General features: G+C 37.4%; 1 protein-coding gene across 4 annotated transcripts in view; it reads right to left on the bottom strand.

The window, feature by feature from the left end:
- The window catches only part of REV3L (REV3 like, DNA directed polymerase zeta catalytic subunit), a 123,468-nt gene that overhangs the window by 28,972 nt on the left and 66,905 nt on the right, over positions 1-27,591 (bottom strand). For 2 of the 4 annotated variants that reach the window (XM_054197314.1, XM_054197315.1), the window contains 13 exons: positions 27,489-27,583; positions 26,845-26,949; positions 25,771-25,855; positions 25,537-25,685; positions 25,113-25,241; positions 22,936-23,173; positions 20,059-20,198; positions 12,919-17,119; positions 11,558-12,540; positions 11,136-11,218; positions 9,928-10,053; positions 8,182-8,374; positions 5,663-5,774 (listed from right to left, as the gene is read on the bottom strand). In XM_054197314.1, the coding sequence (XP_054053289.1) occupies positions 5,663-5,774; positions 8,182-8,374; positions 9,928-10,053; positions 11,136-11,218; positions 11,558-12,540; positions 12,919-17,119; positions 20,059-20,198; positions 22,936-23,173; positions 25,113-25,241; positions 25,537-25,685; positions 25,771-25,855; positions 26,845-26,949; positions 27,489-27,583 (6,639 nt within the window). The other 2 variants (XM_054197316.1, XM_054197317.1) reach the window with 2 other exon arrangements.

The following is a 27,591-nucleotide window of genomic DNA, read 5'->3' as shown; positions in this document are numbered from 1 at the left end:
TAAGATGAAGCGTTGCTGTTTCTTGCTTATTTCCTTTGCTGATCAACTCTCTCAATTTATGCAGCAGAAGTGCCCTCTCCTACTGCCCAATCCCATGTACCAGCTGTACCAACGGACCAGTGCATCATTTGTTGAGACCTCCTGCGGCATTCTTTTTTGCTAATAGAGAAGAAGAGATGCCTGGAGCTAAAAGATGACATTATTGCAAATGGGAAAAAGAACAGGTAAACCCAAGGTTTAGCTGATGTGAGCTCAACTGAAATCTGTCTCTTTCTCGTTTTCTCTCTCCCCTTTTCATGTGGTACCACAAAGACGACGGGCTACAAGCTAAGGAGAGGACAAGTTTTCTAATTTTCACGCTCCTTCTCACAATTTTTACAGTATACTATCCAGTTGGTCTTCATCATCAGTTTAAGCTGTTTTATTAAAAGAAATCGTAATGAGACCAGCTTTTACACCTGCAAGAAACTAGTAAGCTGTAATACTGATATTTGAAAGCTACTGTCTAGGACTAACATGACAAGAATAAGAGGTGTGCCTGCCAACATAGTGCTCTTTTGTTAAAAGGATGGGCACTGATACTGCTTTGCATGCTGTTGCCAGCCTCTGCAAAGATGAAAAGCAGCATTTATACTGGCAGGATTTAAAGACGACAACATTAGCATTCAACTCATACATGCTGCAGAGAGAAGAAATGTGATTATTTTCCTTTCTAGCTAAATTTTATGTGCTCTTATACCATCTCTTCCTCTTTCTCATTTGACAATTTTGTGAACGAATACTAAAGATCACAGTTATGCCTTTCCTTCTCTTATGTGCCTGGTTTTCCTGACTGTTATTTTTCTTCCAGCTAAAATTAAGAGAAAAAGGGGGGAAAAAAATTAGGCCAGACCTACGATACAGATAAAAGTAGTAACTGTGCATGGGAGCAGAATATTTGGCGACTCAAATACATAACTGAAATCTCTGAAAACATTTTTCCAGCTTGCTTTGGACAATAAAAATCCATAAAGTTGATACAGGACGTTAAATAAAGATTTATATATGAAAACGCCACAGAAGTTGATACTGGCCTGGAAAAAGAAGGTTAGATTAACACATCTCTATTTTAAAAAGAAAGCGTTGCTAGAGCATTTACAGAAGAACAAATATAATGCATTGCATCCAATACAAAAAATTGATTAGCATCATACAAGAATAAGATTATACAAAATATTTAAATGTTAAATATGAATATCTAAATAATTTACAAATGTTTTAGCCCAACAATCTTTAAGAAAAATCTTACAGCTTTATACTCTGTTTTTATACTTTCATCAGAAACTAATTCCATGGGGACAAAGAGCTGTGGGTGGCTGGTGAGTCTCAAGTTGCAGTAAATCTACTTTTTTTCAAGCCCATCCTATTTCCACATTTTCTGAGCGTCACAAATATGGGGACTATGCATTCCCACATGAATTCCCCAAATTTTGCTTCACTCGTGCCTGCAGGATCAGCCCTTTTCTGCTATCTGGTAGTATCTGCACTTATAGAAGAGTGGCACAATTTGCCTTAGAAGTGAAGGAGAGGCTCAGACATTTAATTTCTCTTTCATGGGAATCCACTGCTCCATCAGGCTTGGACATATCTAGTTTACCCGTGTTCTTTAAATCTCCAAGACAAACATCCTTGTAGCATTCCATTCCTCCTCCTCAAACAGCCAGCTTTCCTGCATTTTGTACTGACTGGTTTAGGGAGCTATGTGAACGTGTTTAGTCTTTTTTCTGCCTTTAGGTTCAGACAGAGAGGTGGTTCTGTTTTACTTGTTCCAGCAGACAGATTCTTCCAATTTTTCTCCCAGCTCATTGCAGCTGACACCTTAGGATAAAGGAAGGGTCTATTCAAGAATGCTGTTCAGGCAGCATGACAGAATCCTTTAGGACTGCAAAATACGTACAGGCTCCATTTCAAGAAAACAAATAAATTAATTTCCCCTATGACAACTCCAAAGAGCCTACAACTTGGCTTTCTCTGCTGCTACATCATCCACACTGGCTGCAAAGGATGGGAAGGAGGTAGTTTCTCAGCTGCTTTATGCCAGTTTTGAGCTGAAGTCCTGTTTTTTTGTTTACAGCCAGAAGACAGCTTACAAAAGAAGGGAAAATTGGACCTATGTAGGTGAAGCTTCCTCTCAAACTCTAAGACGATTGTCAGGGTACCAAGAACCACTTTAATTATGGTTTTTTTGTTGCAAATCCATGTTGTTTATTCTTCCCTGCCTCCTCCAAACTCACCTCTATGGCTCTTCCTTTCAAGCTGTTCCCTGCCTCTCAACCCTGAAGCAGCTCAATATTTCAATACCTTTTAGAATCGAAGAGAATTACAATGATGTGCTTTCTTTTAGCTGTCTCTACATAGATTTTGGTACTCACACTTGTAAGTACTCCCATTTCACAGCTGAATCACTCCGAGTAATAATCTCCAAGAAATAAAGGTGCTTATTCCTCTCCATATTTGGACAAATCTGCTGGTTTTCAGCAGAGATGAAATCACAGATCACAATTCCAGAGAAACAATCAGGTCTACAGACCCCAAGATGACTTTCATTTGCCAACTGCCCTGAGTTAATTAGAGGCAAAATCTACTAGCTTCACAGAAGAACATTTAACCTGGTATTTACTTTACAGATGTCTAGGTGGAAACACATGTTAATCTTACTGTGGTCATTCAGATCTAGCACATGCTGAACAACTTCACAGTGAAGGTATAACTGAATTCAGCTTCAGGTCATCGATTCCAGTGAACTTTCTGGAGCAATACTCATCTTCAGTGAACATGTAACAGAGTAGCTTTAGTTCTGCTATAAAAAGTTAGATTTGGGAAACACTCTTCAGCGTGGAAGAAAGCTAGCGGTGCAGCCCAAGAATAAAACATCAGCAAGCATTAAAACCTCAGTAATTTATCACTCTGCTTCAGCATCTGGGTATTTCAATATCAACTAGCACACTATAAAGACTATTTGCGTAGATACTCTGGGTCATTTGTTTGAAGACAAAACACTTGCAAATTTCTGATGGAAAAAGGGACCGATGAGCTAAGAGTATTGCAGGATGTGATACATTTCCCAGAAATCATCTTTCCCTCATCACTGTGCTGGGAACAGTGGTCAAGAATTCTCTACTGTGCTCTTCCAGAGTTTACATCTATTGACAAAAAGTGACAGAATCAACCACTTCTTATTTTCAATAGCCAGAATAGAACAAACCCAAAAGGCCTGAACAGAGAAGTAGAAGGCTGGAACTTGAAACATATGAGTATGTTCCACAACTTCACATATATGAAATAAGAGCAAGAATTAGGCCAACTACTAAGAGAATGACTAGAAATGGGAACAAGAATTCTTCAATTGGACTGCATAAGACAATTCCTCCCATAGCTAAGGTACCCTCTGTGCAGTGCACCAACAAGTTGCTAAAGTCTGTTCCTGGTATTGGCAATCAAGATTGAATAGATATTTATTGTGCCAGAAATCTGTAATTTCACTCTTCCACCCCTCCCTCCAACAGCCAAAGAGGCCAAGAATATGAATCAAAAGCAAGCTGCAGTCTCTCTGGGCATACTATTTGGTCACAAGAACCTACTATCCTCTAGCCTGGATAATCAGAAAAATCAGTATTTGAGAGACTGGCAAGGGCTGAAGGAACTAAATCTGCTGTACCAAGCCTGAAAAATAAAAGCAGAACGTACAGATACATACATCAGTATATAAGATACTGATATTGTCCTCTGCTGATAAAATTAAGGTGATTTTGAGTTCTGCTCCATGAACCCCAAGTGGTAATGCTTCTTAAACATGGCGCAATTGTTTTCTTTCTCTAATCTATCAGATCTACTAAGTGCACCAACCAGAACAACTAGAGTTCTGGTTTTTCCAGCTTGTGCTGGAAAAAATAACACTAGAAACAACAACAGAAGATTGTTTAAAAAATAATTCCTGATGCTGGAATTTTTCATTAAAGCTGCTTCCTTGTTCATTTCCCATTGAGGAAGATTTTTGCAGTCCACTACTTTTTAATCGAGTAGTTTTAACATAGTTTTTTGTTCAGTTAAAGCCACTCTGGGCCTAGACACTTTTTTTGTGCTTAAGAAATTTAAAACATTTACGTCAGCAAAATTTATTATTCTCTTTTGCCTAGGCTACAGAAAACAAAGTCGGGAAAGAGCTTTAAACTGCAGATGTGGTCCAAGTTTTAAAAATATCTTTGAGGGTTCAGCAGAAATCTGATTCCTCAGGTGATATTGCATAGAGGGGGGAGGGAAGTAGACTAAGATGATGACAGCAGTCTGCCTCTCCATTAATAGATCAAATCTTTTATCTTCCAGCAATACAAGTTAACTAACTCAATCTTTGAAGATAAAGTTGTTGAGTCAAAAAGGCATGCTAGCACAGTGTTGAAAGAGAAGACCTCTTAAGAAGAGATTTCTCAGTCAGCAACCTGGTGATCGGTACATTCCACCTTGAAGTACTACAAAAATTGTATGGCTTTTTTTCATTCCGTAATGCCTTCAATATGCACAGATGTAGACTTCTTCTGTTCTTCATTGATAAATATATATTCTAACTGCTGAGTCCTCTCTCTCACACTCTTTATGTAGTGTCACTTTTTAAACTGGTGGAAATTTTTTCATTTATTGGCAGCTTCACATTCTCAGTAATTTTCCTAAGCTTGATGGAGCACTAGATTTCCAAGAAAGAGAAAAATAAAATTATGTTCCTTACCTGAATTTTGTCTTTTCTGAACAGGGATCTGCTGCTCTGTCAGGACCCACCCTGTGTTGGTTGCATTCAGCAACTCTTTTTGTATTCTGGCTTCATGGGGTTGGTCACTGTCTTTCTCATCAGAGGTTTTCTGGTTGGAGAGAGAAAGAATTGCAAATGTACTCTGCCTAGTACACATTTTTTTCTTGTGCCTCTATTCCAGCAGGGTGACTCATAGTTTAAATCTGTTTATTTTTCCTTGCAATTTTACAGCTTTGCACCTCTTGACAGTAGGGCCTGAAGAGACGTCTGCAGTTCCACCTACTCACCAGTCGAGAAGGCTACCAAACAGGCTTCCCAGTCTTGGTGGAGATGGGGAAAACAGGCAGTTTTCCAAATCTGATGGAGCAGGGGATTTCCATTCAGAGAAGACAAAACTAATGAAGGAAACTGATTTTTCAACTACCGTTTCTTTTAATCTGTCCATAGAAGTTTTAGTATCGTGTAGATTTTTTTCTGTCTTGCCTCAGAGTCCCTAGAAAAATTCTTCCCATATGAGGGTTTTCTATAGATTTCAGCTCTGTTAATATCTACTATTCTGAGAGTTTCAGAGAGAAATGTGTAACAAATTCTGGGATTAACAGGAAAGGTTGTATGTTAAAGAAGATTACTTATATTTCTGATTTTGTTTCAAGACTGTAACTCAGCTGCTATAGAGGATCTGAATGTTCTTGCTGTCAGAGAAAAGGAAAAGCAAAAAATATTTTTATTTGAAAGACCACCATGCTTGTCCACTCTAGAGATAAGCCTTCAAGGGAAACAACAACAACAAAAATCAGTATTTGAGAGACTGGCAAGGCTTGAAGGAACTAAATCTGCTGTACCAAGCCTGAAAAATAAAAGCAGAACGTACAGATATGCTACCTTTTTACAATATTCACTACTTCCTGGAAAAGAGTTCTTTCATCAGTAGCGTAACTGACTTCTAGTCCTGTAACTCCAGATCTTGTGAGCAAGGGGGCTTGGTCTCTGCTCCCTAGAAAATAAAGTAAAACAAAAAATCATTACAATTTAGAAGGAATTACATTACTTTAGTCAACAAAGTTGCTTTAGAATAAAACATACAGCCAAAAAGAAGTATAGAATACAACCTATTTTTATCTTTAATACTAATTATTATCAGAATTAATTCCTTGGATTTATTTTGTTTCTCTTGGGTGGAAAAAGTTGTTCCTTTTGCTTTGTAAAATTCTACCATAGTGGTAATCTTGCACAAATTGTCAGATATAAATCAATTTGATTCAAGAGAAATTTCACCATTTTACATGTACAAGAGTCCAGCTATTAGAAAATTATTTTTGAGTAAGAAATATTAAAAGACCATATGACAGCTCACTCAGTGTTTTCATGCAAAATATGTATTTTAATTGCTAGGTTAGAGTGGTGCTTTGCGAAATGCTTTGAAGAATGAAAATGCTACGTAACATAGTATAGTTCTTTTTCAGTACACTTTTTAAAAAACACTGCTAAGTTACTAATAGAAATGGAAAATCATGAGCAACTGTTCACTTAAGTGCACACTAGAGTGTCTACATTGATAATGTGTGAATAATAGCTAAATTTGTATGCATGCAGGAGCTCAGCATTTGCCTTCTTATAAAAAAACCTCTTTAAATTAATAATATGCAACACATTATGTATTTATTTTCTCTATACAACCAATAGTAATATCTCTGATTAGGGCAGCAATCTGGATTTAAAAGGCATTCTACTTTGACACACTCTTAAAACCTTAAGAATTAAAAAAAGCGTGCTTTCAGAAACAGATGTTAAAATGAGTAATGTAACTTACAAAGTAATAATACAAAAAGGGGGGAAAAAAAAGAAAAGGTGTATCTCAATGTCAAGTCACTCCACAGGGAAGTCAAAAAGTTCTAGTTCTAACCAAGAAAATATTGACAGAACACATCAATTAAAGCGAGGAATGTCACAATAACATTTAAACATACCATTTTATTTCACTAACAAAACCAGATCAAAACCTTTAATTTTTCAAAATATTATTGGACCTCTTTACAGAGAGCTTTTTCCTGATAATTTATCAGTGGCACACACCTAAAGAGCCATAGTGGCTATACTGCGAAAAGTCTCACTTAGAAAGGTCACGGAGATACTTTTTTTAAAGATAGTAACAAGCATATAATACCAGAATAAACTTCACGGAGAATAATAAGAACTTAGCTTAACATGATACAGTATCTACAATACTTTGTAAAATAAACTGGTAAAAGAAGGAGCTGTTGCCTTAGTGCTAAATTTATTTTTGGTAGGTTTTTGTCCACACTTTAGATTTTAGACAGTATTTTGTGGTTTAATACACATTCACAGTGCCAAAGAAACCCTGAAAGAAAAGAGGACTTTTTGTTTTGTTTTTTTTTTACTAGCCTAAACCAGTGGTACTCAACCTTTAACAGCTGGAGAGCCACTTCTTTATTAAATGGAGTTGTAGAGCACCCTAAAAATCAAGTATCAACAGTGTGATTTTTTTTTTCCCATCATGACACTTCAATGTGTGATGATGCTGCCTCAACATCATCACATATTGATACATCACGACATGACACATCAGCATCCCCTCTCCCAGCAGCATTCTGTCTTCAACCCCTTCTGGCTGCTAGGAAGGAGTGGGGTGAAGGGGTACAAGGGGCAAAAGGGCGAGTTTTTCCCTATTCTGCCCCACAGCTGCTGGGTGGGAGGTGATCTCTACTCTTACCTGTGGGGGGATCCCAGCAGCTCCTTTTCTTTCCCCCTATGGGAGGGGGAACTTCAGCGACTCCCACACTGCTGGTCCATTTGCTCAGTGCTCCCCGCGCTGCCTGATAGAGTGGAGCGCCGATCAGACGCCTACATTGCGAGAGCCGCCTGTAGGGCCATGAAGAGCCACATCCGGCTCTAGAGCCACAGGTTGAGTATCACTGGTCTAAACAAAGCCAAAAAGGTACAATAGAATAAGGGCCCCTGTTTAGATCCTAAAAGGATCAGATAAAACCACAAAAATAACCCTTAAGTAAAATATAAAACATCCTGTCTTGCTTTTAACATTTTCTACTTGTAGCTATCCAGCAACTCCAGTAGGAAACTAAAGGCAGGTTTTCCTATTTATACTTTTAGAACACTGCAGGAGCTTGTGCACAAGTATGCAAACATAGATATTTTGCACATGTGTATGTTATCTGCAGTTTACAGCCCATGCAATAGTTCTTTGGAAGATATAAGCAGGAAAACTCTCTCTATGTTTAATATGGCCATTCATCAACAGTCAACAAGACAAAATTAAATGAGCTAAATAGTAATATAGATACTCGATTATATTTTGCTTGCTACTGTTTGATTACTATGAAATAAGCATTTTTGTAAAATGTTAAGAAAAAAGAAATAAGAACCTTGGCTTGGGAGTGTCCTGTCTCTATCAACCACTATAGCACCAGTGATTTCTTTTTTATCAGTATTTGGCAGCGCTGTGTCTGATGAGATGCAATAGAATAAAGCACAGATCGGATCAAACTCTGGGTCTGGTTCCAAATCTCGTCTGGTTCGAGCATGTAACTCCATACTGATGAGGGTAAGGTGTTGGACCTACCGACAAATAAATACAGTAAGTTAGTATATTTTGGACCTTTCTTCAAAAATTTAAGAGGAGATTATTAGTGCAAATGAATTCATTGCAGACATTTATATGGTCATATTATATTGAAACTAAATGGTCACATGCGAAAATTAATAGAAATTATTAAACATGCATCTCTGGATCTCACTTTTTGCAAAAAGCATTATCTTACAAAAGAAAAGATGATACACTTAATACATTTTTATACTCAGTTATTAAAATTCACTCTTTGTTTCTGAGCATGATCTTCTACCAAAAGCAGAAAATACAAACTAACAGAAATGCTCAGCTTCAACAATTGTAAACTCCTGTAATGCTTTCAAACAGATTTGCATATTGAACTGAACTAAATTTCTGGACAGATCAAGAAAAAAGAGTCAATGTTGGTCTTTATTTTCCTTTCCCTCCCTCACCCAAGACATGCAAACAAACATGAAGACTAAGTCACTTACAGGAAGATATGGAGAAACTTTCCTTTCACTTGCATTAATGAACTTCCACATCATGTTGCTACAGCTTTTGCAGAATGGTTTGCATTAAGAAAATGCTAATCCCTATATATTGTACAGTTTTGACTCTACAATAAATACCATAGTGTTTAATACTGTTTCAATGCTATGTTGTTGCTCTGTTGTCTTGCATACTATAGTTGATAATGTGGACTAGTGGGCAAGTTGGAGGGATCACACGGGAAAAGTTACAAACATTTCTGAGTATGTAAGCTGCCCTGGGGGCAGCCTGATTTCCTCTAGATTTGCATCATAAATCACTACAGCCATCACTCAAATGAAATTTTACTATCAAGCTCCATCTCCATTTCGTGCAAAATCATTATTTTCTTGTGGCTTCTCCTGTGTCATCTACTCAGCATATAAAACTTCCATCTCCCCATGTCATCTGTAAATTGGTCAACAGCTAATTCCAAGCCATGGACGTGGTGACTCTCTGGGAGCACACACATGCTGGCTGGCCATTTAGCAGCCAAACACAGCAGTATTCACCAATTTTGAACTCTCTTCCCAGACCAACCACCGATCTACATGAAATATGTGGAGGCACTCTTTGAGACATGTACCATTTTGTTAAATGTAGTAGGAACTGGCCAAGAGGTTCAGAAAGTAACATGTGAAGATACAGGGAGGGCCCGACTGAATGAAGGCAGATGCCTTGTTTCTTAAGAAAACAATTAATGAAAGTTATGCTCAACTAGTTTTTCCAGTAATGTTTTTATATAAAACTTACTATTTCTTCCTTCTGATCTTTCCCTTATTTTTATTTTTTAAAGGAAGGTTTACCACCTTCTCAACAAAAATACCATGAAATTTAGTTTAATATTATTAAATAAAGGCACTTGGAGATCAAGCTGAAAGTAGTAGAGCCACTACTTAAAGCTGCAGACATCACACACTGACTCATTTTAAGTCAGGCAGGGACCAAGGAGGAAAAGATTTTTAAATTCTCCCATTATAAAACTGGTTTGATAAACTATTGTTTTATAAAATAACACATAATGGTAAGTTACCTCATGTAAAGATTTTGCTTCCTGCAGGTTTTCCACACTGACTTTAAAACCATAAGTGTTATTTAAAGATGGTCCTTCAATCTGAGAAGTGTCTTTCTTTGGAGCACCGAGAGCAGCAAATTGATTCTTATTGCGGGAAGGGGGAGGGGAAAAAAAAAAAGCAGCACAGTATAATATTGAAAAAATTATAGGTTGTGAAATTCATATGCAATATATTAAAGACAAATTTATCAATGAAAATGCAAATGCTACACTACAATACCTAAAAAAAAAGCTTTCACTATCCCCACTCTAGTCATTTTTCAACAGGGGAACAACAGTTGTATCTTTCTGCCTTTTAGGAATAATTTTAATGAAATCTCACAGTAAAGCAAGAGGCAGTTTGAAATACTTAAAAACCCCAAACAAACACAGAAAAACCCCAAACCACACATATTGGCTTTCCTAGAAGCCTGAGTACAGAGGAACCATCAAATCTCTATTCTCTCTTGAGCAACAATTCATCAAAAACCTCTGTTTCAGTCACCCCTTTTTTAGGCACTGAATTAAGGGTACACTTAAACACCCACTTGAACTGGGTCAAAAATGTTGAGAACAAAAGAAAAGACTATTGGGTCATTTCGGGAATGCGCATACCCCACCGTTCTGTTACCAACACGGGTAGCAGAAACACTAGGGAAAACACGCAAGTGATGATTTTACATGATCTATTCCCTTTTTACTCTGTCAGAATACCAGTGCTATTCACCGCTTACGTTGTTTTCAGAAAATGCTTAGAACACTGTCTGAAAACTAATATGCACATAGACACGTAAACATACATGTCTCTGTGTGTATACACACACACACACATATATATAAAAGGGAAATCACAATAGAATTTGAAAAGGATGTTGTAACTAAAAGAGCAAAACAACATCCTTACACAGAGTCTCTTTAGTGTTTCATTAGTGTCTCATCCTGAATCACAGAACATACTCTCAATATGTAACTTTTTCTCCTCCCTGCAAATTAAACTGATTTCTTCTTCCTAACTTTGAATGTACACTGATTCTACAGCAATTGCACCCTACCATTTTAAATGTGTTTTCAACATCTTAACAGCAGAAGAAAAAAACAACACAGGAGAACACAGAAGAAGAGAGAGAATGGAAATGTATATGTGTGGCATAATAAAAATACATCCATATATAAAAATCTTAATTTACCTTCATTTGTGTGGTTAGAAGTACTCTTCGAAGACCATCAGTATTAATTCCCCTCTTGTGGCTCAGTTTCTGGGCTTTTGGTTCTGTAAACATGTATGAGTGCAAAACCGTTTATCCTCAATAATATTGTCTAAATGTTAAACAGAACGCTGTAAACACCTAGAGGCATTTGGTTAACATTATAAACAAATATTATATATATAAACAAATACAATAGCAAACGGGTGTTCTGCTTCTAGACTTTTTTCATAAGTCATAGTTACATTAACAATAATGCACAGGCCTTTTCCTTTCCAAAACCAGTTTTAAATATATTTTTGTGGAGATATAATTCTTTTCTCATCGTGTCAAAAGAAATATAATACCTTATCGTATTCAGATTTTGTTTTGTGCGTATCATTAGAATCACTTAATGGATTTACCTGTGGATAAAGGAGTAAACCCAAGAACTTCAGGTACTCCATCTTGATTTTTTCTCTGCACAATGGGTGTACTATGCAGGCAAACACATTCAGAATTTCCAGGATCTTCATTAGCTGGAAATGGAGACGTGTCAAAGGATGTCCTAACGTTCTCTTGGGCAGATGGAGAGTTTTGTGCACTTCCAACAGGTATTACATCATTTCCTTCCACAGAAGACAAAACAACATCCTGACTTCTCCACTCTGTGTCTTCTGAATTGGACTGCTTGGGATCTGGGGATGCTACTTGCTGCCAAGGAGGAAGTACTGGAGAATCTGGTGAACTGTAACTGACATAATAATCTTCCTCCTCCTCCTCCTTATCATGTTCTAGTGTTGAAGGAATAAGTGTCTTGCTTTCACATGGAGTTTTATTAGAGTCTATGTCATTTTTAGTATTTATAGAAGTTTCTATAGTGCTTATAGGCTTATCACAGGTTTCCTTGGTTTGTGTTTTTGTGGTTTCTGCCACAGAAGCAGGAGAATTCTTTGTAGGCACAACGGGTCTTTCATCTTCCAGGCTAGATAAATTTAAATCTTTACCTGCTTTTACTACTTCTATAGATTTCTCTTCAGATGATACTGCAGAGCTGAAATTCTCAGCTACCTTTTCCAGCTCAGCAGGATGATTCTTAGGCAATTTCTTGAAATGTTCATACTCTTCTTTGGCATGAAGCCATATCTGAACTTGCTGTTGGCTTGGAGCACACTTGCATGGCATTATGACTATTTTTTTGTCTTCACTAGTTTTATGGCTATTACTTTCTCTTTTGTTAACAGTAGAGTGACCGTATCGGGGAGGAGATCCTGGTCTAGGACTTTCTGTCATTGCTGAAAATGCAGTCTTCCAGAGACGTAGACCTTCTAAAGAGAAGTCTCCCTCAAACTCAAGCAGGTCATTTGGAAGCCTAGTTTCCACTGTGAGAAGCCGCCCTCCAATCTCCCTGTGAAGAAAATAGTTTGAATTATTGTCTTGCTCTATACTGCACTGCAGGCAGTCCTCAAGATGATATATAAGCAGGGTCCTGCTAATTAGTTTTCTTTCTATGTAACTCCTGTGGGAAGCATCTTTCTTTTACACACCAAGCAGGCACATTCCCACTTACTACAATAACATCAGGCAATAAAAAAAACCAAAGCGTCATGAATGAAAATGGGTATTTGCACCGGAAGTACAGTAATTTTCAGCTTCAAATGTATGTATATCATATGGGATCTTCCACGAATCTGTGCCACATAACAGCATAAAATTGTTTACAGGAATAAATTAAATTTAATATAATCACAAGCATATGTAGAGAGAAATGCATTTCACACAGTACCTTGGCTTTTCTGGAGCATCTGAAGGATTGCTGCAAAATGGTTCCTGATAAATCGTTTCCGCAAGATCATGATCCAGCAAAGTTGCCATGATTTCTTCACGACTAGGTGGGGACATGAGAGGCTTAAGAATGTGAGCAGTACGAGGTGTAAAACTTCCATTCTTTGATTGTGAGGGAGAACTGGTTGATCTTGGTGAACTATCTGGAGTTGGAGTTAATGCCTCATTGTTTCTTGAAACATATAATTCTAAATCCTCAGAAGCTGCATCTATAAGTTCACCATCAGGAGAAGACAATATGGATGTAAAAGAGGTATTAACTGAATCAAGTGGTTGACAGGGTTCAAAAGTGGTTTCTTTTCTAATGTGGCTTTGAATCCAGTCTGAGCTGGTTGGCTGAGGAAGGTTAAGAAATCTCTCTTTATTTACTGAATTTCTATTCAATTTGAATTTTTCATTTAAACAGACCTCAGTCTCTTGCGTACAAGAGGTATCAATAGAACTAGATCTAGAAGTTGAAGGATGAACATTTTTCCTCCATTGGCTATGGCAGTGGTTCTCATTATTGTCCAGTGAGGTTTTCTCAAAAAGCTCAGGGCTCAGGGCACCAGACCTTATCCATTTACTTGTGCTTGACGAACGCTGCTTTTCTTCCTCAGGTTTTTGGTCATTATGACACAGAAAGTCATTTTCTGTTGTTTGTCCAGAACCAAGATCTTGAACTGCATCACTCAAGAATTTCTGTGGCAAATTTTGATCTGCTGGGACAAACTGGCTTGCAGAATAAAAACTACAAAATCCAGTTTGTCCTATAGTATTAATATCAAAGTTGTAATTGTGGTCTGGAGACAAGCTGTCTTCAAGTGAGTAGCAGCTTTCAAAACCAGGGTCTGAAAAAAAAATGGGGCTGTCATCAGACACAGAGTGATCAATGCGACTAGTGATATGCTGGCTTAAAGACTCCATTTTTGAAAGTTTTGGTGTTTTTTCTTTAGGCTTTGTATTCCTGGGAGCACGAGATTTTCTTGGCGATGCGACTGACCGTGACCTTTTGATTGCTTTATTCTGTTCAAGAGGACACGGTATACTCCTGCTCAGCTGTGTTTTAGCCGGTAATGGTTCCTGTGTAACATTTGCATTCTGAGCTTTCTGCTGTCTCTTTTGGAGTAACTCTTTCAAAACAGCTAGGCCAGACTGTCCTTCACTGAATGCTGATGGGGCCACTATAGTCCTGTTTTTGTACTGGGAGATGGGTTTTGGTTGCACGGTTGTTTCTGACAGAGACCTTTGTTTTACTGTTTCAGGTTTAAAGTGTGACATATCCAAAATAAATCCTCTCTGGTTTTGATCCCAGTGTAACTGTTTCACTGGACTCTTCAGAGACGTTACAAAACAGTTCTTAGGCAACTGAAGTGGCCCAGGGCTTTCCTCAGATGACTTAAGAATAGAAGAACAAGGATCAGAATGCTTGGATGCCTCTGGTAAACAAAAAATCTGCTGTTGATTACTGTCTTTACAATGCAAATAGCTAGTAGCATGTAACTGATCCATCTTTGCTGTGTCCAAAGAATCACGAGCTTCATTTAATTTCGCAGCTGGTGGTAAATATCTGTTTTGCAAATTTTTTATCTCTTCTGCTTTTGCAGAATTCTTATCTTTAGAGATGCGCGCATTCTGTGTTACCTGAGTTGAGTGATTAGATGGATCAAATATGTTTTGAATGAGAGCAGAATCCTTCATTCTAAATATAGCACTTTGAGTCCTGGGCCTTTGAGAGCTCATTTTTGGTACTTCCTTTTCAGATGCCACAGGAGTAGATGGAAAAGATGCATGAGGGTCTTCTCGTGGAGCAGGTAAACCCTGTGCATCTACAGGCTTATCAACTTCCATCAATGAATGAAAACAGTCTGATGAATGACCTTGTGCATCAGCTGCTGCAGGGACCTGTGCTGACGGTAGATATCCTGCTGAATAGCCAGGAAGAGGACTGTCTTTCCGGTTATGAAGTGGTTGTGAGTTGACGGAGCTGTAAGAAATCTTGGGCAGATCTTGACGTTTCAGCATAAATTTCAATTCTGCAGTAGAGCGAGTATTTCCTTTTTCATCTTTTAATACAATGCGCTTTCTTGAGGATGTCTTTTCAGCTGTTTTTTGTCTTTGTTTTGTTCTAGGTTTCTTCTTTCCATCATCTGCTGTTTTATCAGCCTGATTAATCTTTTTCTTTTTCTTAGTAGATACAGTGGGGCTAACAAATTTCTTTTTACATTTCTTAACCTGAGTTTTTGCTCGACTATTTTTTCCTACACTAGAATTAACAGTCTTGCTGTTGTACATACTGGGCCCCCTACTAAATAAAGCTTCTCTGTCCAGGTTGGTCAAAATTTCTTCGGCTTTTGGATCAGTGGGAGACCAGCAGCGAGGTGGAGATGTGTTTACTGGGCTTGTGCTTCTCTCAGAAAGAAAACCTAACTTAGACATAACATCACTATAGTTATAGTCACAGTCTTCAGCTTCAGCATTATAGGATGGTGAGGGAGGAGAAAGAATTGTATGAGTCCTTTTTCTGAAAGATAAAGTTCTTTTAATGTTTTTACTACCTGTTTTTTGTGGTTTTCCAGCTTTTTTCTTGGTTGACTTATGTTTTGCTTTCCTTTTGTGACTTTTCTTTGGTGTTAGTGGATAAATAGGATATTTGGTTGCAGGAGAGTCAGGAACTTTTGGCCAAAAGTCCTTTAAAGGTGCAAGCTTTTTATATAAGTTCATCTTTTCCTCTGTGAGTACTACTCTTTCCTCACTAGAATCTACTTTCCCTAGTTTAACAAGCATATTTTTTCTCCCTCTAAATCTATTGATGATAATATACTTAATAATAACAGGTGGCAATTTTTTAGACAGTTTTCTACGCTTTCGAGACTTCTGAGACCCATCCATACTTTCAACACTTTCTGTTGGTTGAGGTAGATTAATTTTTGAGTTGTGTGCGACAAAGCTTGATTCACTGTCTTCAGTCTCATAATTTACCTTCCGTTTCGTTCGGAGCGTGTATTTATTCCCACATAATCCAAATGACTGCTCCGTTTCAAGAGATCCATCTGCAAACTGGCAGTCAGTATAATTAGCAGTACTTGTAGGCATTTTGTTTTCACAAGCCTCAAGAGGAACTTGAACTAAGTCACTAGGTAAAGCACTATCCTTATCAGGAATGTTACTACAAGCATCACCTTGTGTATAGCAGCTTTCCTTCACTGATGCAACATCATTTACACGTGGAGGCTCTTGATGATTGATAAAACTATGTTTCTTTTTATTGAGCTTCAACCTGGACTGTTTGTTGCCTTGCTGTAATTTATATGTCACAGGAGCTAACTTCTGTGGTCGACTAAGACAATTAGAAAGAACAACACTAGGAAAGAACATGTAATGCGCTGCTTGTTGACTGAGGCTTGGCTTTTCTGCCTTATGCTCCTGAAATTCTTCATACCTAATTTTAAGCTTATTAAGGCCACCTTCATCAGTGTTATTTTCAAGTGAATGTACCACAGTTCGACTGCCTCCTGAACAAGACACCAACTCACAATTTTCTGAAACTGTTGCTGGAAAAAAACTATTTATACTTGCACTGCTGGATTTTTCACTCACTTCAGAGGACATTTTACCTTTGGAGTGGCTCAAATCAGAAAAGTTATATAAGTTTTTATTCAACATGCTGTCACCAATGTGGCGGCCCACATGCATAAAAGAGACGTCCTTTTCAGCCTTCCTGATGCTAGTATACTTCCTACTAGGTATCTGTCTGCTCACTGGTGAAATATCATCTTCGTACTCAAAAATACTATTTTCACATGAAGGAACTGGGAGAGTATCTTTCTTGTTACTCTCTTTGTGAGAGTTTTCTGCATGGGTACTATTGCTGAATGGAGCTGGGTACTTTGCTGAGTAAGTGCTTTCTTTTGTAAGAGAATGGACTGAAAGTTCAGGTCTTGTTTCTGTGTTTGGTTGCGAGAGGTCTTCTACTAAATCTTCATTATTCAAAACGTGGTTAGAAAGGGCACTTGTGTGTTTACACTGAAAAGTAATTTTAGCAGAAGATGGGGGTTCTAGCGTAGCAGCATCTTTGTGAAAGATTGAGGTCTTTACAGACATTTTGCTTGTTGCAATGACGGAGGAGTGAGTTCGAGAACTTTCATTATTCAAAGGATTGTCTGAAATGGAAGACAAGCAATTTTACTCTAGTTTTCCTGTAAAAAAAAAATAACCTAAGGCACTAACCATTTTAATGATATTTTCCTGAAAGCCCTCCCACCTAAAGAAGAAACAAACCTCTTCTAAATCACATTGCATTTATGATCATGACAACTACAGACCCTGAGTACATGAGTTGCTTTATCAAAATCATGTTGTCAGTGTATTTGTCTCAGCCATTCTGTCAGTTACTCCTAAATGGTACACTTGCATACAATTGCCAAAGATTTCATGTTCATTTTCTGAAAGAAGGCTTCTAAAAATCACTTTCAGATAACAAAATACAAACAGACTGATTTCTAGAAAAGCTTGTATCCCAAAGTATGCATACTCAGTGGTCTGAAAAACAAAGAATTTGGATGAATTTCCCCATACAGAAAAGTCATTGCACAGAAAGCTAAAGTACTATCTTACAACATGGTAAAGGCATTGTATTAACCGTCTTCTGTGCTAAGCATAGGTAGTTGCTGCACTTTTGTAAAGCAGAGCTATCTGCCACCCATTCAGGTGTCTATGCAAGGAGCTCACACCATTTAGTTAGATCAGGAATTCATATCCATGCATTAATGTTCCCACGCAGATCTGTGACCAGCGTGTGTTGTGGTAACTGTCCTGTACAGACTTATCACATGATACCTGGGACTGTTTCTCTCTTCCACTGACACTCACACCACATTTACTGCAGGGTAAGTGTGGACAGGCAGGTGGTAAGTAACAAATTAACAACTGGTTTGCAGCAACCGTGTGCTTGCTCACAACCACAATGAACACCAAGTAATTTGAAGGAGTTTATTCCTCTGCAAAGAGGCAGTTACCACAGAGCTCCTGGCACACAACATTTTGCTCATGTGTCCACATCTTCCGCTGCAACGCTGAAGGGTGAGAGGAGTTCCGAAACATGCTGTATGACCTGGAAGCACATGCTGCACGCTGCCATGCTAGACGGGGGATCCTTTGGGCCTTTACTCTAAGTCCCAACCAATTTGGGGATTATTTTAGATTCTTACTGCCTTCAGTTTAGCAATTTATTTGTTGCCAGGTGAGAAAAAGAAAAGGAAGTCTCAATCCGTTTCTAACAGCATTTTCTAATGTATACACGGTGTCCCTGAGCTGTGAAACACAGGTGGGAGATGCTGCCTATGATTCTTTGAGGGTAGGAGTCCACACAAAGAATGAGGATGATTAACTGAAAACCAAGAAAATGGGAGTTTAGTGAAGTGTCAACAAACACTTGGAAGATACCTGACTATTCAGATACAAAAATTGCAAAAGTACTTGTCAGTCAGCCAGATGTTATGGACACAGGTTCATGTGTGGATAAGCATTTTCTAATTCAGAGGAACTGGACTGAGATCTGTTTTGAATTTACTGTATCTCCCATTATAAGAAGTTGATGTAAAAGTTCATAGTAATAAACTCATTCTAAGCTGACATTCTTCTGCACATGATATTTCATATACTTAAAATATTCTAAAATTTAAACAATTTAAGATACAGTCTCATCAGCCAGAAGCATCCCTTTTTACATTAAATTACAAAGTATTGCAAATAGGGAAAAGACAATTGTATATTTTGCAAAACCAAATCATATTAGTAGTACATCAAGTCACGTATTAACCCTACCATTATACCTATAAAAGCAAAGGAAAAAGCAAACTATGCTTTAAACAGTGAACACAAAAGAATAGCTGTGGTTGTCTATGCAACAAGATCACATGGCTCACTTTCTCTACCACAGAATTGCTAACAGATACATTAAGACACATGTATTCTATATACTAATATATGATGTTTGTTATTTTTGTCCAATAGCTTCAAGAGACACAAACCAATACAGAAATTTTGTAAAGGATTACATTTCTGTCCCGAAGAGCAAATGCAATAAATAGTAAATTAGGTACACACATGAGCACAAACAAGATTTACATTAACCAGTTTGTACTATGGATTAAGAAAGAAGCTTCTGTACAAAATTATGTTAGCCACAAATTTCAAAGGCAATGAAGTATGACTAATACAACATTTCTAAACAAAGAACAACAATTACTGTTGATTAGACCACGAAGAAAAGTGAACCTAATCATAAGAAAAGCCTAGATACAGATATATATTTTTCCCCACAAGATCCATACATTTTACATTGTTTTGCTCAACAGAATTTTATACATGTGAAAATATACAGATTGTCTAATGAAACAAAAAATAATATTTCTGTATTTGCGTAACCTCAAAGTGTGCATTGTATTAACTAAGGTTATTTGATCAAAGACAGCAGGTGATAAAGACATGGCAAGAGATATCTCTACAGATTAATTTAATTTTTTTATAGATTTTTAAAGGCAGTTTCTTCTGCATCAGATTTGTCATTGCATATTTTTAACTTATGCAATCCCAAAACATGAACATGCAATCTGCTGAATGAAACATAGGCTCACTGTATTTTAGTGTGTGTGGCAAATACTTGCAAAGCAAAGAACCATCTAAATTCACACAATAATACATTGACTATTTACAATGAAATCCTAGCAGGATAAATGATCCTACAGAATTATTAATTTTGACACCATATTTGCATAACAAATAGTAACAGAAAAATACCCCTTGCAACAAGGTAACTATCTTTTCCATACAACTAATAAAACAATGTCCTTTTTTTGATCATTAATACAATAGGAAAAACAGATTCTGGTAATTCGTTGAGGACATTGAGATTAAAATATTGTTGGCTTATAAGGAAGATGTTAAGGGTCTACCTCTGCAATCCATTGAGAGCACCTCCTTCCATTTGAAACAAGAATTTAAAACGGTTAGCACTTTTGAGAATTAGCAAATTGATCTGGAAACGAACTATGACCCAGGAAATAATTCAACTTCTAAAGCTGTTTTTCTGTTTACTTACCACCATTTTCATCTGCAGTCCCATCTAACTGAGGTATAGAGAGATTAGTTAGGAGCATATTGTTACCACTCCACTCCATTTCTTCCTCTGAAGATGAATCCTCTTCTGTTGAACTTCGATGTGTATTTTTGCCAGCTGACCTAGAGAAAATGAAAGAACTAATTAATGCACAATACTTCTCTTAGAAAATACCAATAACCACAGGGAACCTCAAAATCAAAGGGGAGCGGTGCTATGTGGTTGTGCAATTTGGGGAAGCAAAGGGAAACAAACAAAAAATTGTTACATTTCTCACTGAGAAACTTAAAATATTATTCAATGTTACTATTTTAAGAGGCAACAGTGGCAGCCAACCATTTAAAAACTTCAGACAAAACTAGCAGGATTCACTAGCTTAAGAAGTTAGAGAAGGCATGTAGATGCCTAATTTTATTTCAATTTACTGAAATTTAATTTAATTGCTTGAAAGTGCTTGATATTTGAAGACTAAACCAACCATGCAAAATTATTTTAGTTTAGCTTTTAGCAAACAGATGTTTGCTTTTTTTTTTTAAGGGATCTTTACTATATTATAACAATTCTCTCTCATCAGGCTTAACTAAAGCACAATCATCAAAATGATGTTTGTTTCCATCCCTCCTTGAACATTCTGAAGTTGCTGTTGCTAACACTGGATCAAATCCAGCTGAGGAGCATCAGGGTGACTGGGGGCTGGAGCACATGATGCATAAGGAAAGGCTAAGGGAAAAGGATTTATTCAGTCTTGAGAAAAAACTACGAGGAGATGCTTGCTCTTGCACTTGTCATGTAACCAATAAGTGGGTATAAAGATGATGAAACCAGATTCAGAGGTGCACGGTGATATGAAAAGGGCAATAAGCACAGGGCTGCCTCAGGGAATGTTGTGTACAAGGAAAACATTCTTCGTTACAAGGATGTTCAAACACTGGAACATGTTGCCCACATAGGCTGTGCAATCTCCATCTTTGGAGATACTCCAACCTTGACCAGACAAGGCCCTGAGCAACTGGATCGACCCAAAGTTGCTTTGACCAGGGCACTGGCCTACATAGCATTTAGATGTTTCTTCCAACCTGAATTATGCTATAATCCTGCGCATGACGCAAATCTTTGTCGACTTTAGTAAGGCCAGTCAAGCTGGAGACAACTTCTGCAGATAATAACTTGGATCTCTCTGCATTCAAGCTCATCAGTTTAGATTCCTGGAAAATTTGTGTAACACAGTATGATAAACCAGTCCAGGTCTCAGCAGGCTTTCTTCTCCAGTTCAGCACAAATCAAACACAAGCCATTTAATTCAGTCAGTAGGGTGTTGTTGTTACTCATTATCTCAATATATTTTCTGAGATAATGTAAGATTGGTGAATATCCAATAACAGAAAAGTGATAGTATGGATACAGTAGGATGAGTTAGGAAAAAGTACAGACAGAACGAGTCTGAGCAGAATAAGGTTGGATCCATTGTCAGACTCAAACTGGCTCTCTATGCATGAGCAGAATCATGCAGGGGGCAGAGATACCCATGCTCTGTTGTGAAGACAATCCAAATTCTGCAGAGATCATACTGAAACACAGCTTGTAATTCCCTCTGAACAGGAGTTGACTCCCTGTGGAGGCACCCAGTGTGTACCTTCTCCCTAGTGCTTTCTGTCTGGGATTAAGATGTAGGCAGATATGAGCGTGAGCCATCTCATCGAGTCTGATGAGTTTTTAAATAGGATTCTTTATTGCATAAAAGCAGTTAATTGCTTCAGGATCCTACCTGACTCCAGAAGTTGTACAGTCATGCCCATACAGAGAAGTGCCTGAGCTAATAAATTCTGCAAGGTATAGGCTGGTTTTACACAGAAACTACCACTAAACTGAAGATTAACATTAAGTGTTTTATAGGAAAATTCCAACTTTTCAGACTACTGTGAGGGGGAAAAAAAAGAAAAGAAAATCAAAGGTCAGATAGGAAAAGTAGCTTTAGAGATGAATTATCTCTAGAACTAGGACACTAATGATCTAACTTCTGATTCTGTTAGAACTTTTCTGTATGCCTTCAGGAAAGAAAAGATTAAATATTTTTATCCCTCTCTTGCTCTCTGAATCATAGTATAATTATGATTTCTGATGTAAAAAAACCCAAATATCAAAATGTTGTGTCTGTGAAGTCTCTCATCTTTCAAACAGAATTATAAATACCAGAAGGTCTGCCCAAAGCAGAGGTGAACAGAAACTGGATATAGCTTCTTTCAACGCCTGTCAGTGCAGACTGTACAAAAGGTCATTACAACCTGAGAAGGTGTTCCAAGAATCTTGGTCTTAAAAATATTCAAGCTACTGACCTTTAGCAGTCCAGCAGAGTGAGCAACATTCATGTTTTGATTTAAGCTTTGAGCATGGAAACAAATGGGTGTTTTTCTTAGGCTTTCTGGGTCAGCCTTCATAAGAATACTTCTTAAATATTCACTTCCGTAAAAGTTACAGGCACATGAGATGTACAAGATACATCTTAACATCTGTACTACATGCAAGGTGTGACCTTAAAAGGAGGTTACAACTACAGTTTTTTGCATTTGGATCTCTAGGACAGAAAAACTACTCAATTTTTCCTCAAATGGCCAACTAGAAGCTTAGGTCTAGCCAAACCTAAACATTTAATCTTTAAACTTCCACATAAAACTGACGATTCACAACATCACCTGAACAACTGCATCCTATCCCAAGTGCTGCATATATTTTTCCAATGCTGTAAACAGAGACCTCTCTACAGCTCACTGGGTTCATCGCACACTTGCAAACAAGGCGGAAGGGAGGAAGGAAGGATCTGGCAGAAAAGAACATATTAAGAAAATAAAATCACATATATACCTTCTTTTTGGCCCAGGCTCTTCAATGCTACTGTCCCACCTTTGGGACATTAACAAGCTAAGTTCCATTTCTTCTTTCTCGCATTGTGGCTCATTTTCTTCATCATCACTGTTCTGAGAATTTCGACAGCTTCCAAGAGAACAATGATGAGAGAGTGTTTTGTGATGTCCCATCTGATATCCATCATTCTCCAGTCCAGCCAACAGATCAATCATGGCCTCATCAGCACAACTGTCCACTGCAGAAAAAGCCCATACAAGTAGAATCTATATTTTGTTCTACTTGTAAATGACTAGATATAGTCTACCAGTAAAAAACAAAACCAAAACAAAACCAAAAATCCCCTCAACATTTTAAAATCTACTAGTTTATTATTGTCTAAAGCAAGGCAGGCTACAGAAACAAAGCTTTTCTTATGTCTTATTTTTTTAAGTTTTATGATTTGTTACCTTTTCTAGCTCTTGACAACCTTCTTTTTTAATTTCTGCCCTCCTCTTCTAATTGTAGTAGATTTAGGGGAAGCACTTCTCTCTCTCTCTCTCCACCCTCCTATTACCTCCTCACATTCAGTAAAGCCTCAGTCTCCACTTCTGTTTCAGTGTGAGTGCCAGCTTCTGAACCATCACTGCCTTTTCTTGCTCTCACCATTTCAATGGCTGCACTAACTTCATTGGGCGCTTCTCTGCATCACTTGGAAGACTTTCAGTCACTGCATGTCATAAAAGTTGATGCTGATTAAGACCAACTAGTCATCTTTCCTTCTGTCCTTTCCTATAATGCTTAACTTCATCTCACTTTTCACTATAACCTATTCTCTTCCTACCTTCCTCTAAACACTGAAAGCTTATCTGATTTCACTCCTCCCCTAGATTTTATTTTTTATTTTCCTTTATTTGACCCAAGCTTACACTAACTCATGCACTTGCCTTCTCATTCTTTATTTTTATTTCTTAAACATCCTTCCAAGTCACAATTTTTTTCTTACTCTCCTCCTGTTTACCTTCCATCTGACCTCATAACCAATTTATGATCTCCAGTCTAATAGGCATCTTTGTTACTTCTCTCCTCCTCTGTCTGAAGAACTACAATCTCTACTTTCCTTCCTCAGGAAATATCATATGATTTACAATGATCATGAGAATCATATAAAATAAGTCTCAATATTGGTGAGGAAGGCATTTTCCATATTTTACAAAGGCTTCACAAGACACCATGCAACCGTTTAGAATGGAAACCATCCCCTTTGCCAGAGTTCTGAATTAACCCCCTTTCAATTATTCTTTTTGTTCTTGGCTCTTTTGCCCTTCATGAGGTCCATCATTAAACTCCAACCCTTACTTCCTATTAATATAAACCTTGTTGTGTACTTCACAGCACCAGTAGAAGTAGTGCACTTCACAGCCCCTGTGACCCTATGACTCTGCAAAGGCATAGTAAAGACTAGTCCATGTTGTGAAAGAGCATAAGAGACCCAAAGATGCAGCCTGTTACTCATGGTCACACAAGACACCAGCAATTAGTTGCCCCATGATAAGAAAAGGAGGAAAAAAGATGACAAAAAAAGAAAGAAAAAGTCATAAAATCTCCATTTGATTCCCTAGACACTGGAAAAACCATTCCATTTCAAATACTCATATTTGGTAGAGCAATTCAAATGCCTAGTCATAAGATGCACCCTATACATTATTTTAGCCACTTCTCATCCTCTCAGCACAACCTTCTCGCTCCACTACTAAGCCTGTTTTCTTGCCAGATCAGCTCAATGCAATCTCTTATGGGTATTGATCTTCCTTATGCTCCTAGGGTTAGAAGACTAAAGCTATAAAAATAAAGGGGATTTTGACCATCTATCCATGATATTCTTGCAGTTACTGCAGCTTTCTTACATTATAGTGGAAAACATGCTCATGGGCTACCTTTAGAAGCTCAGCTGTCTGGAGATACTGGGGGATAGTCATTCTCTCAGTACAAATACACTGTCCTGTCGACATTTTTAGAAAATATAAGCTGGTTTTTTGTGGGTGGTGGTAGGGTATGTGTCTGGGAATTCTCAGTCTGCTTGACAAGCTTCCTGAGGTAAACTACTTAATTTTCACGACTGGTAACGTAAGTGAACACAACAAAGACTGTGGAACAATAAAATAGCTTGGAAGAAAAGACATTCCAGTCTTACTCACTAAAAACTGCAGTCTGACTCAGTCTTTGAGACAAAGGCTGAAAGCTCTGACTATTCTCCACAATGTTTAAAATTGCTTCTTCATTAATAACGGCTTCCTCCTCTTTATCAGTATGCAACCTATTGGAATCTTTAAGAGAAAAACAAAAAGAGAAAGGATAAAACTTCAAAGAGTCACAGACATCAATACATTATGAAAGCAATCCACTTTAAAATGGATTTTACTAGTCAAGTATGTTTTATTATTTGCTATTGCAATTTTAAAAAGGCTTACTCTAACAATGGTGAAAATAAAAGCAAAACTACTCTTAATTTTTTCATAACTGACAATCAGATCTTCCTTGGCTTACTTCTGCTAATAGTATAAACAGCCAAAGCATGACAGAAATTTATGCCTAAACAATTATGCTATTAAAAATACTCACCTTTGTTTATCTTTTTATCTTTATGCACTTCTACCATATTAGCTGGCGTACACTGAAAGGCTTCAGGAGAAAGTACCTCAGAATGTAGTGTTAGCTCAGCAGAGAACTCCTCCGATCCATTACTGTAGTCCACTGATCCTGACAACGTTCTAGTTAATTGAAAACCAATTTTTAAATGCATATTTAAGGTTTGCATAGAATATTATACTTTATGGCAAATGGCTAAACACTTACACAGAGAAGTCATTTTGCTTGAGGATTTCTTTAAGTCTCTTCTGAAAAAATTTTTCACTCTCTGTTGCTGGTACAAATCCACGGTCTTTAAAATTTGAAAAATATTTGTTATTCAGTTTAACTTTGACCTCTGAACACAGAGAAGAGCTAAAATTACTAATTGTATTAGGAAATGGTTCAAAGTTGAAGTGTCTGCTAATTTTAAGTGTCAAATTTGAGGGCTGATTTTTCAAGTGTATTTAAACACTTTAAAATACTTCACATACTCTCATTGATCTCATTTGCAACTGTGAGTATCAACAGCATTTACAAATCATGATGCAATTACACCAAGGTGAGCATCCAGGAAAAGAACAATCAGTGAACAAGTTTGAAAAGTCTGGTTTATGCAGCCTGAATATTATTACACAGAAACTCAGGGAAGAGACAGTCAGAAAGCGGTCTGCCTTAGTCAGGAACTTGCCCTCTTTCCTTCTTGCGATCCTCTGGCTTACTTGCTAAATATAATTCATATTTTAAAAGAAACATGATCTAGGTTCTGCAGAGAATAGGTCTGTTCATTATGCAATTAATTTGCAGAGCACAGTCTTCCCCGTGCAACGAATTTTACATAAAAATACAGGGATTTGTCCATCCTTTCAGAATTTTCATCTAACATCACCTTAGCTATAACTCCACAGAAATTCAAAGGAACTGCCCTTGTATATAAACTACCATGGAAAGTTTCAGGGTAAGAGATTTAATTTTGCCAGTATTTAAACATTTAAACGTTTTCCATAACAAAGTATGCAATCTTAACTGTCATTATCATTCATTCATTCTGCCTAGAATGCCTTGCAGCTATCTGAATCATGGCGGTTTTAGGCAAGGTTATGTATCTTGCTTTTAAGATTGGAATACTGGACAATCGGTAAGCTTGGAATTGAAAAAACAGTACATCTAAAAAGCCCTCAAACTTGATAGACCAATTTAAATTCTACCTGCTGCTGCTTGCTTCTCATTCAAAGTTATCGATAAACAGCTGCACAGGGTTGGGTTTTTTTTTGGTTTTTTTTTGGTTTTGTTTTCTTTTACCTTGTGACTCAGGTGGTTTAATCTGGGAAGATTCACATTTCTGTCTCCGTCGCTGCTTTTCATCTTCCCATATAGCTTGCAAACCAGGGTTTCTGCCAATCTGGGCTGAAATATGCAAAAATACATGAAGGGAAGTCTGTCAATGGGACAAAGCATTCTTCCCCCCAAATTAGATTCTGACTCACTTTTTTAATTGCAATCCTTGCCTTAATCTAGGATTCAGTGTTATGTAAAAGTTAAGGTGTAACTTTACCTTTTTTCTGAATCTCCTATTTATTATCTAGATCTTTGGCTTTTGCTGGTCTTCTCACCAAGTATGTGTGTGTATGTATAGATGCACACACACATGCATACTTCATGTTGACATTTCACTTACTGTCCTTACAGGTCTGAAACCTTCTATTATGCATTAACAAAAATCTCTTGCTATTGCTCTGACAATAGGTTATTCTTATAACCTGTTTTCTTTCAGAGTTCATGCAATTTTTATTTTCTTTTTTTTAAAACTTCATACATTTGCAACATCACCAATTCACTAACACTGTAAATCTGGACTGTGGCTTAACTAAGCTGAGCCTTAAAAGATGACGACAATATAGTTCCCGTCCTAAAACATTTTACATGGAAAGTTATTAACACTTCACCTTCAATATCCAGTTGATTTAAGATGTCAGCAGCTACTGCATCCACCTCCAACTCACAGGTACTTTGTGGCTCAACACCTTTCAACATTAAAGAACTGTAACA

Source organism: Rissa tridactyla, chromosome 3 (assembly GCF_028500815.1).
Source record: "Rissa tridactyla isolate bRisTri1 chromosome 3, bRisTri1.patW.cur.20221130, whole genome shotgun sequence".
In the NCBI taxonomy this organism is placed as follows: Eukaryota; Metazoa; Chordata; class Aves; order Charadriiformes; family Laridae; genus Rissa; species Rissa tridactyla.
Note: the sequence above shows the minus strand (reverse complement) of the source record. Positions and strands in the feature narration are given on the sequence as shown.